The 15,353-nt window shown below is 41.6% G+C and overlaps 2 protein-coding genes across 3 annotated transcripts; both read left to right on the top strand.

The window, feature by feature from the left end:
- Positions 1 to 1,981: 1,981 nt before the first annotated feature.
- LOC124483410 (zinc finger protein 180-like) lies at positions 1,982 to 8,284 on the top strand. The gene is made up of 4 exons (XM_047043857.1): positions 1,982 to 2,415; positions 2,925 to 3,266; positions 4,114 to 5,190; positions 6,961 to 8,284. The coding sequence occupies exons 1-3, from the start codon at positions 2,223 to 2,225 to the stop codon at positions 4,992 to 4,994; spliced, it is 1,416 nt and encodes a 471-aa protein (XP_046899813.1). The 5' UTR covers positions 1,982 to 2,222; the 3' UTR covers positions 4,995 to 5,190; positions 6,961 to 8,284.
- Positions 8,285 to 8,417: 133 nt separating this feature from the next.
- Positions 8,418 to 14,811, top strand: LOC124483401 (gastrula zinc finger protein XlCGF57.1-like). Of its 2 annotated transcripts, XM_047043844.1 has the most exons (3): positions 8,418 to 8,912; positions 11,345 to 11,686; positions 13,585 to 14,811. In XM_047043844.1, exons 1-3 carry the CDS (start codon positions 8,720 to 8,722, stop codon positions 14,802 to 14,804), a joined length of 1,755 nt encoding a protein of 584 aa, XP_046899800.1. In that variant the 5' UTR covers positions 8,418 to 8,719; the 3' UTR covers positions 14,805 to 14,811. The 2 variants fall into 2 exon arrangements, with proteins under 2 accessions (XP_046899800.1, XP_046899801.1); XM_047043845.1 differs by lacking the exons at positions 8,418 to 8,912; positions 11,345 to 11,686 and adding an exon at positions 11,983 to 12,407.
- The last annotated feature ends 542 nt before the right edge of the window (positions 14,812 to 15,353 follow it).

The raw sequence follows: 15,353 nt of genomic DNA, 5'->3' as shown, positions 1-15,353 counted from the left end.
GTTGATGACAAAGTTACACTGTCACAAGCTGGTAGTCAGCTCAGGTCACTCTCCCCCTTCCCTCATACCTGGAGCAGGTACTTGAAGCCTCAAGCCACGCCAGGTCCAGGTGTGTCCAATCAACCCAATCACCATGGCAACGCAGGAAAGGGGAGGGCCATCACACTTCATTTATACAAATTATTTATTGTCCCTGTAGATGAAAAGCATACACATTTAAAACAGGTATCTAATCTACCAGACTGATCACCTTCTGAGAATAGAGAAGTAAAAGGACAAGGTATGAATAGCGCTTTAGAACTGCTTCGTAATATAATTTTGGATTCATCAAATATTGAGTTGTTCCATTGGTATTTTTTTGTTCAGAGGGAACAGACAGGTGTATGGAGGAAGAGGATCTGAGGGAGTGGGAGGTAGTGGGACCCTGGAGGAGATCAGACACATATGGGGGGGTGAGGTTGAAGATGGCCTTGAATGTAAACAGGAGGATCTTGAATTGTATATGGAACTGAACCGGGAGTCAGTGGAGCTGTTGCAAGACAGGAGTGATGTGGTGGATAGAGGGGGTGCGAGTTATAATGCGTGAGCGAGTTCACTTTAGCAAGAGTGAAGTGAAGCAAGAGTGAAGTGAAGCGCCCTAAGCACTGAAAGTCAGTGCTTGAAGTGCACAAGTGCACGGTTGTAGACACAGCTCTAGTGTTTATATATATATGTATGCAGCTATTAGGGATTGGAAGATTCACCGATTCGCACCGGTGCATCGGTATAAAAGCTCACGATACATGGCCTGGATCAAAAAAGCTGCACCGGATACAATGTGGGATGAAATCGCGATGCATCGTTTCTAACATCTTTGCATCGGTATAATCCGATGTATTTATATAGAATTATGTGTATGCGAACACCTTTAGTATTTAGAAATTTGACCAATGATTTGTGACCAATAATTTTATATTTAGATAGTTTCTTGGGCACGCGCTTATTTCCACTGCTGTCAGTGGCCGATTCTCGTGAAGTCTCTAGACAAAATTTTGCGCGAGTTGGAGCGAGTGTTATCATGGCGGAGGAAGAGTTACACGTTACTACAAATTGCAATAAATCCAAGGTTTGGCACTTCGGATTTTACAAGAAAGATAGGCAATTTGACAAGACCCATGCAATTGGCAAGATATATCGTACTGCTATAAAGTACACAGGCAGCATGGCTAATTTAGGTAGTCACCTGAAGAGGCTACATGGTGTTTGTGTGGAGACGTCTGCCTCCCTCGGATTCAGCTATGGCTACAGTCAGTGGCTAGCTCCACCGGTACCCCTAGCAAGAATAGGAAGCTATTCTCCGACAAAACAAATCCCTGTTGTGTACGACAAAGTAAGACGAGAGATAGCTGAGTCATTGAGAAAAATCTTTAAGTAGGACGAGTAGGAAAAGTAGGACGTATGAGTTAAATCGTGTGTGGTGTTAAATGACAGTGTTTACAGCAGCTTGTGACTGCCAGTAATAGTTTACCCATTTTCACATCCAGAAAACACATACAACAGGAAAGAAGAACTGGTTTAAGGCAAGGTCCAGGCCTGATGTTATTTTATCTTCTTTTGTCAGAGACTTTGTTTAATATGTAAAATAAACAGCAGCTTGTGACTGCCAGTAATAGTTTACCCATTTTCACATCCAGAAAACACATACAACAGGAAAGAAGAACTGGTTTAAGGCAAGGTCCAGGCCTGATGTTATTTTATCTTCTTTTGTCAGAGACTTTGTTTAATATGTAAAATAAAACGTTCACTTGTTTAGTTAATTGATGATTTGCAGTTTGACAAAGAAATAAATCATAGCATAAACGTAAATCATAATGTACCATATTAAATTGCATAGCATAATATTCCCTTTGCATCGCATCTCATTGAATCGCATCGTGTCGAATTGCACTGCATTGCAATAGGCGTGAATCGTATCGTATTAGTAGTTGCTTTAATGTATCTTTAATGTATCGGATCGTTGGCAGTGCATCGAAATGTGTATCGCATCGTCCTCAGTGATGGAGATGTACATCCCTAGCAGCTATGCACCTCCCGAGACTACCTGCCCGGAAGTAAACAGAACCTCGATGTTGTTCACATCCGACAGGAGTTAGGCGTCGCTACTTTTAAACACTAAGGAAGGACCCGGGTGCTAATAGCTAACCTCGTTGTGCAGAGTAGCCTATCCCTTTTACTCCACCAAGATGTCAAAGCTAGATTTGTTTAGAGGATTTATCCGTGAGAGACTATCAACGGCAGCTTTGGAGATTTTCGCGGTCGTTGAAAAAACGTTTGCTGAGTTCCAAGAAGAAATGTATAATTCCAAGGAGGAGAGCGCGCGGCTCAAACAATTGTTGGACATTGTTACTCCACCGGAGATCAAGATACACCGAATAGGTAGGCTAAACAGTTAGATCGCCACATATATTTGGCCAAGGCTAGCTCCTAACAACCGCCAAAAACTATCTTAGAATCTTTTGGTTTTAATGTACCCTTTGAGCCAAAAAGTTTGCCCATCCCTGTTATAGACTTCGTGGAACGCCGCCACGAGGTTGCAAACTATTGAATCCAACGTCCAGGAAAGGGGGAGTGGAGTTGTACCCCGTGTAAATATTACTGTCAATCTGCTGGGACTGACATTGTTTAATATCAACCGGTCTGTTCAGATCATAGTCCTGAGATCACTATTTACTAGGATACATTATTTAATTGCTTGGTCTATGTGATGGCTTTTTGGTATCTTGCCTTAGAAAACATGTGAAAGAGAGTCTCAGCTGACCACGTCAGAAAAACAACCAGCCCTTCTTGAGACCATCCAGTGTGCTCCTCACACCTGATCACATGGTTTCTATCTGCCAGACATGTTAGGCTGCATCTAACTGTTGTCTTGCCTCTTCTTCCCCCAGAAGTGCAGCAGCTCTCTCTCCCAGAGCCCCCACAGAATAAAGAGGAACAGGAGATGTGGACCAGTCAGGAGGAAGAGTTGCTCAAAGGACTGCAGTCTGAAACTACAGATCCTAGATTTACAGAGGAGTCTAAGTTTTTAAACATCAGAATGTCTCAATTAAATGTGATAAGAGAACTTTGTGGTGAAATACTGACAACGGCAGCTTTGAAGATTTACTGGGCTTCTGAGAAACCGCTTGCAGTGTACCAGGAAGAAATCTCTCGTTCCAAGGAGGAGAGCGCATGGCTACAACGGCTGTTGGACGTTGTTACTCAACCTGAGATCAAGCTACAACAAACAGGTTTGATGTTCATACCTTCATGTTATACTCTGCTGTGTCTAGAATGCTGCTGTGTCTGAAATGCTGCTGTGTCTATAATGCTGCTGTGTCTAGAACGCTGCTGTGTCTAGAACGCTGCTGTGTCTAGAACGCTGCTGTGTCTAGAACGCTGCTGTGTCTAGAATGCTGCTGTGTCTAGGATGGGGGTCACATGATCACTTGGGTGTTGAGCTGAGACACAGACTGTTCCCTTACTAACCCTGTGAATACAGACTGTTCCCTGACTAACCCTGTAAATACAAACTGTTCCCTGACTAACCCTGTAAATATAGACTGTTCCCTGACTAACCCTGTGAATACAGACTGTTCCCTGACTAACCCTGTAAACACAGACTGTTCCCTGACTAACGCTGTAAAAAAAGACTGTTCCCTGACTAACCCTGTAAATACAGACCGCTCCTAGACCAAGGTGGTTAACATCTTAGCCTCCATAAGCCAAACCGTTCCTTCCATGTTGGAATCACAGAAGGTGGACCCTACCACATGTTCTCCACTCTTACTTAATTATCTCCAGCCTTTTCTGCATCTCTGTCACCAACCGTCTCTGGAGGAGGGGAGCCCTCTCCCAGCTGCTCCTCCCCAGGTTTCTAACATGTTTTCTTTGTCTTCCTTGAGAGTTCAGGTGGGTTACAGGTGCCAATCTAGGCCCATATGTGAAGCCCTCTTTGACTTAAAAAAGAAGACTAATTACATTTGATTAATCCCTTCCATTTCACAGTGTTTGGGTGTAAATGGCATATTTTTTGTTGTCAAACATGTAAGATTGCAAAGTAATGGTGGGTTAATATAACTGTTCTCTTTCCTCTAGATGTGCAGCAGCTCTCTCGCCCGGAGCCCCCACAGATTAAAGAGGAACAGGAACTGTGGACCAGTCAGGAGAAAGACCAGCTCCAAGGACTGCAGTCTGAAACTACAGACACCATATTCACTTCTCTCAGTGTGGAACATTATTCTGATCTGGAGAGCTCCTCTAAATGTTCAGATTTTGTCCAGACTGTTAAAGTGGAGGACAGAGAAGGAGACTCTCTACCCACCAACACAACTGAGGAGCAAATCAACGAAGAGCCTCATGTACAAGACTATGCAGCACCAGAACCAGGCAGTGACTCTCAGCCCCTCTCTGTTGTAGCTCCAGACTGTCCTGCAGCTCAGAGTTTGGAGGAGGAGGAACATGGAGGAGTGCTGCTTTTACAGAACAGAACACAAAACAATGAGGCTCTTCCAAGGGACAATAGACCACAGGGAAGTCACACAGGAAAAACAATACATCAGTGTCAACAATGTAACAAAACTTTTATATCTGAATCTTTTTTGATTATGCACATGAGAACACACACAGGAAAGAAACCTTTTCAGTGTCAAAAATGTAACAAACAATTTGCTCAGAAATGTAATCTTGTTGGTCACATGAGAACACACTCAGGAGAGAAACCTTTCCATTGTCAACAATGTAACAAACGATTTGCTTACAAAGGTAGTGTTGTTGGTCACATGAGAACACACACAGGAGAGAAACCTTTCCAGTGTCCACAATGTAACAAACGATTTGCTCACAAAGGTAGTGTTGTTGGTCACATGAGAACACACACAGGAGAGAAACCTTTTCAGTGTCAACAATGTGACAAACAATATGCTGACAAAAAAAGTATTGTTGGTCACATGAGAAAACACACAGGAGAGAAACCATAGTGTGAATGATGTAATGTTTTATGCCAGTAGACCAGTTTGGTTTATCTATTGAGAAATTATACGAGTTTGAATTGATTTCCTGTCCAGTGGGTATTTATATGCTTTACTTCCTCCCTTGTTGTATGTGCTGGTGCCAAGCAAGGAGCACCTTCCACCTTAGATACCGTTACCTTCCACTTTAGATATTTTCGAAAAGGTTTCGAAAGGTTGCTGTGTCTAGGATGGGGGTCACATGATCACTTGGGTGTTGAGCTGAGACACAGACTGTTCCCTTACTAACCCTGTGAATACAGACTGTTCCCTGACTAACCCTGTAAATACAAACTGTTCCCTGACTAACCCTGTAAATATAGACTGTTCCCTGACTAACCCTGTGAATACAGACTGTTCCCTGACTAACCCTGTAAACACAGACTGTTCCCTGACTAACGCTGTAAAAAAAGACTGTTCCCTGACTAACCCTGTAAATACAGACCGCTCCTAGACCAAGGTGGTTAACATCTTAGCCTCCATAAGCCAAACCGTTCCTTCCATGTTGGAATCACAGAAGGTGGACCCTACCACATGTTCTCCACTCTTACTTAATTATCTCCAGCCTTTTCTGCATCTCTGTCACCAACCGTCTCTGGAGGAGGGGAGCCCTCTCCCAGCTGCTCCTCCCCAGGTTTCTAACATGTTTTCTTTGTCTTCCTTGAGAGTTCAGGTGGGTTACAGGTGCCAATCTAGGCCCATATGTGAAGCCCTCTTTGACTTAAAAAAGAAGACTAATTACATTTGATTAATCCCTTCCATTTCACAGTGTTTGGGTGTAAATGGCATATTTTTTGTTGTCAAACATGTAAGATTGCAAAGTAATGGTGGGTTAATATAACTGTTCTCTTTCCTCTAGATGTGCAGCAGCTCTCTCGCCCGGAGCCCCCACAGATTAAAGAGGAACAGGAACTGTGGACCAGTCAGGAGAAAGACCAGCTCCAAGGACTGCAGTCTGAAACTACAGACACCATATTCACTTCTCTCAGTGTGGAACATTATTCTGATCTGGAGAGCTCCTCTAAATGTTCAGATTTTGTCCAGACTGTTAAAGTGGAGGACAGAGAAGGAGACTCTCTACCCACCAACACAACTGAGGAGCAAATCAACGAAGAGCCTCATGTACAAGACTATGCAGCACCAGAACCAGGCAGTGACTCTCAGCCCCTCTCTGTTGTAGCTCCAGACTGTCCTGCAGCTCAGAGTTTGGAGGAGGAGGAACATGGAGGAGTGCTGCTTTTACAGAACAGAACACAAAACAATGAGGCTCTTCCAAGGGACAATAGACCACAGGGAAGTCACACAGGAAAAACAATACATCAGTGTCAACAATGTAACAAAACTTTTATATCTGAATCTTTTTTGATTATGCACATGAGAACACACACAGGAAAGAAACCTTTTCAGTGTCAAAAATGTAACAAACAATTTGCTCAGAAATGTAATCTTGTTGGTCACATGAGAACACACTCAGGAGAGAAACCTTTCCATTGTCAACAATGTAACAAACGATTTGCTTACAAAGGTAGTGTTGTTGGTCACATGAGAACACACACAGGAGAGAAACCTTTCCAGTGTCCACAATGTAACAAACGATTTGCTCACAAAGGTAGTGTTGTTGGTCACATGAGAACACACACAGGAGAGAAACCTTTTCAGTGTCAACAATGTGACAAACAATATGCTGACAAAAAAAGTATTGTTGGTCACATGAGAAAACACACAGGAGAGAAACCATAGTGTGAATGATGTAATGTTTTATGCCAGTAGACCAGTTTGGTTTATCTATTGAGAAATTATACGAGTTTGAATTGATTTCCTGTCCAGTGGGTATTTATATGCTTTACTTCCTCCCTTGTTGTATGTGCTGGTGCCAAGCAAGGAGCACCTTCCACCTTAGATACCGTTACCTTCCACTTTAGATATTTTCGAAAAGGTTTCGAAAGGTTGAAAAAAAAATTCTGAACATATACATACATCAACAGCATCACTCTTTGCTATATAAATGTCCAGATTGTAATTTATAGGGGGGGGATATTTTCCTCAGGCCTACAGGAAAATATTTCCCTGTGTTCTTAGTGTAAAAGACTGAATAAACTTGTTACACGTAATGATCACAGTGACAAAAATCACCAGCATAACTGTATTGCGTACAAAATCATCCACCGGTAATATACAGGGGGGAACCACTTTCATCAGGCCTCCAGGGAAATCTGTTCCCCCTGTGTTCTCAGTGTAAAAGACTAATGTCAAATATTTAACAAATATTTTCTACAAAAAGTTTTGAAATGTTGAAAATAAATTATTTTAAAAAATGGGTTTGCATCAATAATGTGTACAGTACATATTTAAACCTTTTATGACCTTTTTTATTGTAATTTCTTTTTCAACCTTCCAAAACCTTTTTTTCAGGCCTCCAGGGAAATCTGTTCCCCCTGTGTTCTCAGTGTAAAAAACTACTGTTCTCTATTTTACTCTGCTCTGCTTTACTCTACTCTGTTATAGGCTTCTCTGTTCTCCTCTTCTTACACTGTGGAAAAAAGGTTTTGAAAGGTGGAAAATAATATCTTTTGAAATGTTGAAAAAGTACTTCATTAAAAAAATCTATCAATAAAATGTTTTGAAAAAAAGGTTTTAAAGGTTTTAAGTTTTGAATAAAAACGTTTTCAAAAGGTTTTAAAAACGTTTTGGAAAACGTTTCTATAGGTCAACCAAGTTGTTTTTTACTTCATTAATTCAAATTATTTATTGTAGTCCCTTTAGTCTCTGCACCTTTTGTATAGTATAGTTAGACTTGTTTAAACTTACACCACTTATTTAAGATTTACCCCAATATGTTGAATTTACGCACCCTCCTGCCACAGTAAATTCCTTGTCTGTGTAAACTTTCATGGAAATTAAAACCCTTTCTGATTCTGATATGAAAAGCATACCCATCTGAAACAGGTATCTAATCAGACTGATCAACTTCTGAGAATAGAGAAGGGAAAGGTAAACATGTGAAAAGTGCTTTATAACTACTTCATAATAGCATATCACATTCATCAAGTATTGAGTTGTTCCATTAGTATGTTTTCATATGTTCTTTAGATTTCAATACAACTGACAGATTACTAATTGGTCAACATTTTGCCATAAAAGCTCTAGTTGCCTGTTGCTTTGATAACTTAAAAGCGATAGCCTACATATTTTTGGGCGATCTGGTAACTTTAATTTAACTTTAATGAAATATAAATTGGAGCTTTTACTTTGAAATATATTCAATGATGGCCCCTGTAAAGCCAAAAATTCAAAATTCCATAACTACAAATAAAAACAATAAACGTAACCCTTTCTGGCTCCAAAAGCCCCTGTCACGATATACCCGGACCAATATTGGTGTAACACTGTACTGTCTGAAAACACAACTCGGGCTCAGGAAGAACGACAGATTTTTTTAAATGGAGGTTGTCTCATTTCAACACTCCACCGTTTGAAATCTATGGACATTAGCTGATAGTTGTTGACAATGCGTTGGTTCAGTGAACGACGAAGCTATGCACCTCCCAAGTATAGCCTGCCAGGAAGTAAACAGAACCTCGATGTTGTTCACATCCGACAGGAGTTAGACGTCGCTACTTTTTTACACTAAGGAAGGACCCAGGTTAGCTAATAGCTAACCTCGTTGTGCAGAGTATCCCTTTTACTCCACTAAAATGTCAAAACTAGAATTGTTTAGAGGATTTGTCCGTGAGAGACTATCAACGGCAGCTTTGGAGATTTTTGCAGCCGTTGAAAAAACGTTTGCTGAGTTCCAAGAAGAAATATATAATTCCAATGAGGAGAGCGCGCGGCTCAAACGATTGTTGGACATTGTTTCTCCGCCGGAGATCAAGATACACCGAACAGGTAGGGTGGACAGTTAGAACGCAACATATTTTTGGCCAAGGCTTGGTCCAACCAACCGCCAAATAACTACCTTATAGTCTATGGTTTAAAAGTTCAATGTAGCCCATGAGCCAAAAAGTTTGCCCACCAAGACCTTTTTTGGAACGTAAACAATAACAGATCAGTATAGAACGTAAGGCCCGGGGGCCTGTTTCATAAAGGCCGCTCAAAAAATCTAAACCTAAACCAGACTTGAATAAGTTTAATTAGTCAAGCGGGGCTAAAGCGGTAGCCTGGCTGCCAGCCCAACTTCTCCCCGCCCAAAAAAAATTTGGTCGGGAAGTTGGGTCTGGAGGGTCTCGTATTGGGGACCAACTACAGAAAACCAGGGCGAACCAATTAAATTGCCGGGCGGGCTTTATAGGATGATGGACAGATGATCAACAGTAACGTAATCACCCACGTCACAAAAGAGCGTTTAAGTTGAATTCGTTTTGAACAAACATGGCTACCGCTGGAGATCTGGGATGTTATGATTCTGCCATCGAGTCTGTTTTAGAAGACATCGACAGCGCATTAATTTTGAAAGAGGAACAGAGAGACGCAATCAAGGCATTTGTAAATGGAAAATATGTTTTTGCCGTCCTTCCTACGGGATTCGGTAAAAGTTTAATTTATCAGCTGGCCCCGATGGAGTTGTAATCCTAAACGGAGAACTTGTTCGTATATGCATTGCCCTTTATTGTTTCGCTCAAAAAGGTTGACCGTGTGAACAAGTACTCTCCCTACCCTTAAATTAATTTTACAACACCGGCAAAAATCGTTTGTATTCATTCTTCAAGCATACTTCAAGTCTGCTTGTAGTTTAGTTCTGTTGACAACAACTATGCGGTGCTTAACATAGGCTACGTCACATACTCTGTTGCTCTGATTGGTTGTAGATCTATCCAATTGAGCGAAGAGGCATTTGTTTTCCAGGCTCGTTTGAAACACGCCCTGTAGTCAAAGCCCAACGGAGAGTTCTCAGACTCATATTCTGACCAGAATTATGAGTATGACAACATCAGGCTACTAAAGCGGTGCCATAAAGGACAATTTCAGCTCACGCAGTCCTACTAATTCAAGTCAGATTTAAGTAGTCAAGCTAATTGCGCGTGCATCCTCATCTTAAGCTACCTGGCTCTGCCCTCCTACGTACTTCCGCTAAATTTGGATTTTGCTTCTGTAGAGAGAACCATGTCTATGGAGAGAACTGCCACTCTCGGGAAACTTCCGGGTTCTGAACTGGTTGCAGTTCCATGTGAGGGCGCTAACGAGTGAGTGCAGAATGAATGGAGGTCTATGGAGCTATACCCCTCAAAATCCACTTTCTTCAGGATATCATTTTTTGTCTAGTAATTTGAAATCTGAATTCGAAAGGGGAGGCGAAAGAAAACGGTTAGTGTAGTTGTTGAAAATGTGCTTATTTTATTGATGAAACGGCTAATTTGTACATTTGCTCCGACTTTTCAATAACCTAGCTAGCATCGCAGTGCAGCGCCATCTACTGTTCTGGCGGTGAATTGCTTTCAGCACGCAGAGCCGTCGGAGTAGTATAAAGTCAACCAATCCGTCCGACTCCGTGCGTGCGTCTGTCCGTAACGGAGTTGGAGAAGTATAGATCGGCCTTTAGCCTCAGCAGCAGCTGCGCTCCTGTAACAAATGGCAGACAAGACTACAAGTCTTGTCTAACAAGACTCTACTAACAAGACTCTACTAACAAGACTCTACTAACAAGACTCGCAAAAGAAGCCAGCAGCTGACTGAGTTCAACAAAATAGAAACTGTCTTGTTCAATATTAAGATCAATCTGTGGTTGATAAAGTATCTGAAGTATGTTTGAGTGAGATTTGAATATTATGGAGAAGGATATCGTAGTAGACTATGAGACAACATGTCTTAAATGTATTTTATTTTCCAGATGTCAAATTTTTAGGGCTGTGAAAAATAACGTGTTAACGCGTTATGATAAAATTACAGGATTAATTCGTTATTTTTGTTTAACGCATTTTACGTAATATACCCACAATTTCACCTTTCATCTGCAACTTCTGGATGAGAAGTTTGTGTTCCAAAAAAACTGAGATGCAACATCCAATAAAACCAAAGTGATATGCACACTCTGCGGGAAGACGTTATCGCTCTAGATAAGAGCGTCTGCTAAATGACTGAATGCTAAATGACTGAATGTTATCGTTTCACAGAAGCAATACCAGCCTAAAGTAACCTATACCACCTCAACGCGAAGCATGCGTTGGTCGGCGAGGGGAGTTCAAGTAGAATGCGCCAAACCACCCTCACTAAACAGTGTAGGGTCCTCAATAAGTCTACCTGTGACAAGGTGACTTGCACAGTTAAAATGGTTTCTATCCCAAAATAATGGTGGCTAAATATAACTGTTCTCTTTCCCTTAGATGTGCAGCAGCTCTCTCTCCTGGAGCCCCCACAGATTAAAGAGGAACAGGAGCTGTGGACCAGTCAGGAGGAAGAGCTGCTCCAAGGACTGCAGTCTGAAACTACAGATCCTATATTTACCGAAGAGTCCAAGTTTTTAAACGCCAGAATAACTCAATTAAATGTGATGAGAGAACTTTTTGGTGAAATACTGACAACAGCAACTTTGAAGATTTACTGGGCCGTTGATAAACCGTTTGCAGGGTACCAGGAAGAAATCTCTCGTTCCAAGGAAGAGAGCGTGCAGCTACAACGGCTGTTGGATATTTTTACTCAACCTGAGATCAAGCTACAACGAATAGGTCTGATATTCATACCTTCATGTTATACTCTGCTGTGTCTAGAATTATGCTGTCGAGGAGGGGGGGTCACATGATCACCTGGGTGTTAGAATGAGCTGAGATCTGGTGACTGTGAAGGCCGTAACATTATGACATCACTTTGTGAGGCCTCCCTATCCTGGAAGAGACCATCATGAGGATAGAGATGGTTCATCAAAGGATGAAGATGATCACTCAGACTAACTCAGGTCGGGTTTACAGTGATAGGGGGGGGGGTGGCCCTGTGTCTGACTGGGGGGGGGGGGGGGGGTATAATTTGTTACACAGCACTTTTTATTTATTGATAAATATGTATTATGTTGGATGCTGTCCTTCTCTCCTAATCTTTCTTAAGTGCCTAACAAATCTATCTCTTTCTTTCCCTGACCCTGTCTTTCTGCTTGAGCAGCACTGGTTGGACTTGAAAATATTGTAAACAATTTCTGCATATATGCAGGTAGCAACGCTAGTGCTAAATAACTATTTAGCTGGTCGGCACTATACTCTGCTGTGTCTAGAATTATGCTGTCGAGGAGGGGGGGTCACATGATCACCTGGGTGTTAGAATGAGCTGAGATCTGGTGACTGTGAAGGCCGTAACATTATGACATCACTTTGTGAGGCCTCCCTATCCTGGAAGAGACCATCATGAGGATAGAGATGGTTCATCAAAGGATGAAGATGATCACTCAGACTAACTCAGGTCGGGTTTACAGTGATAGGGGGGGGGGGGGTGGCCCTGTGTCTGACTGGGGGGGGGGGGGGGGGGTATAATTCGTTACACAGCACTTTTTATTTATTGATAAATATGTATTATGTTGGATGCTGTCCTTCTCTCCTAATCTTTCTTAAGTGCCTAACAAATCTATCTCTTTCTTTCCCTGACCCTGTCTTTCTGCTTGAGCAGCACTGGTTGGACTTGAAAATATTGTAAACAATTTCTGCATATATGCAGGTAGCAACGCTAGTGCTAAATAACTATTTAGCTGGTCGGCACCATGACGTCGGGTAAGTAGGGCTCGTGAGACAGCTCACCAAAACAACAAAGACGAACCCACTTATCTAGCAGATTAAGACATGGTTGTAGGTACCTAGCGACAAGTAGCCTAAACTTTCCTAGAGTTTTAGCTACAGTACTAATGCTGAAGGCTCGCTGATATCGCATAGCGTCGTTGCTATCGTGTGCTGACGTTGTGACTGTGTGTGTGTGTATGTGAGAGATGCGTGAGTGACAGAGAGACGGTGGGAGAGCAGGGAAAGGAAATGCAGCTGAACGAATACGCCGCGTGTTTTAGATAGCGTTAAAATTAAAATAACGAAACGCAGTATGTGCCGGCCGGTGTTAATTCTGTGGCACACCGCCACAAATTATACTATATGTGGGAAACACTGCAGACTGTTCCCTGACTAACCCTGTAAATACAGACTGTTCCCTGACTAACCCTGTAAATACAGTCACAGAAAGTGGACCCTACCATATATTCTCCACTCTTACATTTAGTCATTTAGCAGACACTCTTATCCAGAGCGACTTACAGTAAGTACTTAACTCTTAAGTACTTACTTACTTAATTAACTGTCTCCAGCTTTCTCTGCATCTCTGTCACCAACCGTCTCTGGAGGAGGGGAGCCCTCACCCAGCTGCTCCTCCCCAAGTTTCTAACATGTTTTCCCTGTCTTCCTTGAGAGATCAGGTGGGTTATAGGTGCCAATCTAGGCCCATATGTGAAGTCCTCTGTGACTTAAAAAAGAAGACTAAATACATTTGATTAATCCCTTCCATTTCACAGTGTTTGGGTGTAAATGGCATATTTTTTGTTGTCAAACATGTAAGATTTCAAAGTAATGGTGGGTTAATAAAACTGTTCTCTTTCCTCTAGATGTGCAGCAGCTCTCTCTTACAGAGCCCCCACAGATAAAAGAGAAACAGGAGCTGTGGACCAGTCAGGAGAAAGACCAGCTCCAAGGACTGCAGTCTGAAACTACAGACTCCATATTCACTTCTCTCAGTGTGGAACATTATTCTGATCAGGAGGGCTCCTCTGAATGTTCACATCTTCACCAAACTGTTAAAGTGGAGAACAGAGAAGAAAACTCTCTACCTACCAACACAACTGAGAAGCAAATCAAAGCAGAGCCTCATGTACAAAACTATGCAGCACCAGAACCAGGCAGTGACTCTCAGCCCCTCTCTGTTGTAGCTGCAGACTGTCCTGCAGCTCTGAGTCTGGAGGAGGAGGAGGAACATGGAGGAGTGATGCTTTTACAGAACAGAACACAAAACAATGAGGCTCTTCCAAGGTACAATAGACCACAGGGAAGTCACACAGGAAAAACAATACATCAGTGTCAACAATGTAACAAAACTTTCATATCTGAATCTCCTTTTATTTTGCACATGAGAACACACACAGGAGAGAAACCTTTTCAGTGTAAACATTGTAACAAACAATTTTCTAAGAAATGTAATCTTGTTACTCACATGAGAACACACACAGGAGAGAAACCTTTTCAGTGTCAACAATGTAACAGACTATTTTCTCACAAAAGTACTCTTGTTAGTCACATGAGAAGACACACAGGAGAGAAACCTTTTCAGTGTCAACAATGTAACAAACTGTTTGCTCAAAAAGTAAGTATTGTTCGTCACATGAGAATACACACAGGAGACAAACCTTTTCAGTGTCAACAATGTAACAAACTATTTGCTCAAAGAGTAAATTTTGTTAGTCACATGAGAACACACACAGGAGAGAAACCTTTTCAGTGTCAACAATGTAACAAACGATTTGCTGACAAAAGTACTCTTAATGGTCACATGAGAACACACACAGGAGAGAAACCTTTTCAGTGTCCTCAATGTAACAAACGATTTCCTCACAAAAGTACTGTAGTTGGTCACATGAGAACACACACAGGAGAGAAACCTTTTCAGTGTCCACAATGCAACAAACAATTTACTTGGAGATTTAATCTTGTTAGTCACATGACAATACACACAGGAGAGAAACCGTTTCAGTGTCCACAATGTAATAAACAATTTTTTCAGAAAGGTAATCTTGTTCGTCACATGACAATACACACAGGAGAGAAACCATAGTCTAAATGATGTAATTTTTTATGCCAGAAGACCAGTTTGGTTCATCTAATGAGAAATGGTACAATATATAAGTTTGAATTGATTTCCTGTCCAGTGGGTATTTATATGATTTGCCCCCTCCCTGTTGTATGTCCTGGAGCCAAGCAAGGAACACCTTCCACCTTAGATACTGTTACCTTCCACCTTAAATACCGTTACCTTCCACCTTAGATACCGTTACCTTCCACCTTAGATATTTTCGAAATGTTGATAAAGTTTTGAAAATTTAGTTTCCAAAGGTTTTTAAAAGGTTTTGAAAAATATATATTTTTAAATGTTTTGAAATGTTGAATTACAGATTTCCCTAGAGGCCTAAGAGAGACTGATGTGTAAGTGATACTTAACATAGGAGGGGGGGACCTCTTTTTCCCAAGTCTCTGGGTAAATCTGTTCCACTCATAATGATCACAGTAACATATATCACCAGTATCACTCTATTGTTGTACAAATGACCAGACTCTAATGTACAGGGGGGAAGCACTTTCCTCAGGCCTCCAGGGAAATCAGTTC

The sequence above is a fragment of the Hypomesus transpacificus genome, chromosome 21 (genome assembly GCF_021917145.1).
Source record: "Hypomesus transpacificus isolate Combined female chromosome 21, fHypTra1, whole genome shotgun sequence".
NCBI classification, from domain to species: Eukaryota; Metazoa; Chordata; class Actinopteri; order Osmeriformes; family Osmeridae; genus Hypomesus; species Hypomesus transpacificus.
Note: the sequence above shows the minus strand (reverse complement) of the source record. Positions and strands in the feature narration are given on the sequence as shown.

Coding starts and splice junctions, on each gene's coding strand:
- LOC124483401 (XM_047043844.1), top strand. CDS start 8,720: ATGTCAAAACTAGAATTGTTTAGAGGATTTGTCCGTGAGAGACTATCA. Junction 8,913..11,344: donor GATCAAGATACACCGAACAG/GTAGGGTGGACA, acceptor TCTTTCCCTTAG/ATGTGCAGCAGCTCTCTCTC. Junction 11,687..13,584: donor GATCAAGCTACAACGAATAG/GTCTGATATTCA, acceptor TCTTTCCTCTAG/ATGTGCAGCAGCTCTCTCTT.
- LOC124483410 (XM_047043857.1), top strand. CDS start 2,223: ATGTCAAAGCTAGATTTGTTTAGAGGATTTATCCGTGAGAGACTATCA. Junction 2,416..2,924: donor GATCAAGATACACCGAATAG/GTAGGCTAAACA, acceptor TTCTTCCCCCAG/AAGTGCAGCAGCTCTCTCTC. Junction 3,267..4,113: donor GATCAAGCTACAACAAACAG/GTTTGATGTTCA, acceptor TCTTTCCTCTAG/ATGTGCAGCAGCTCTCTCGC.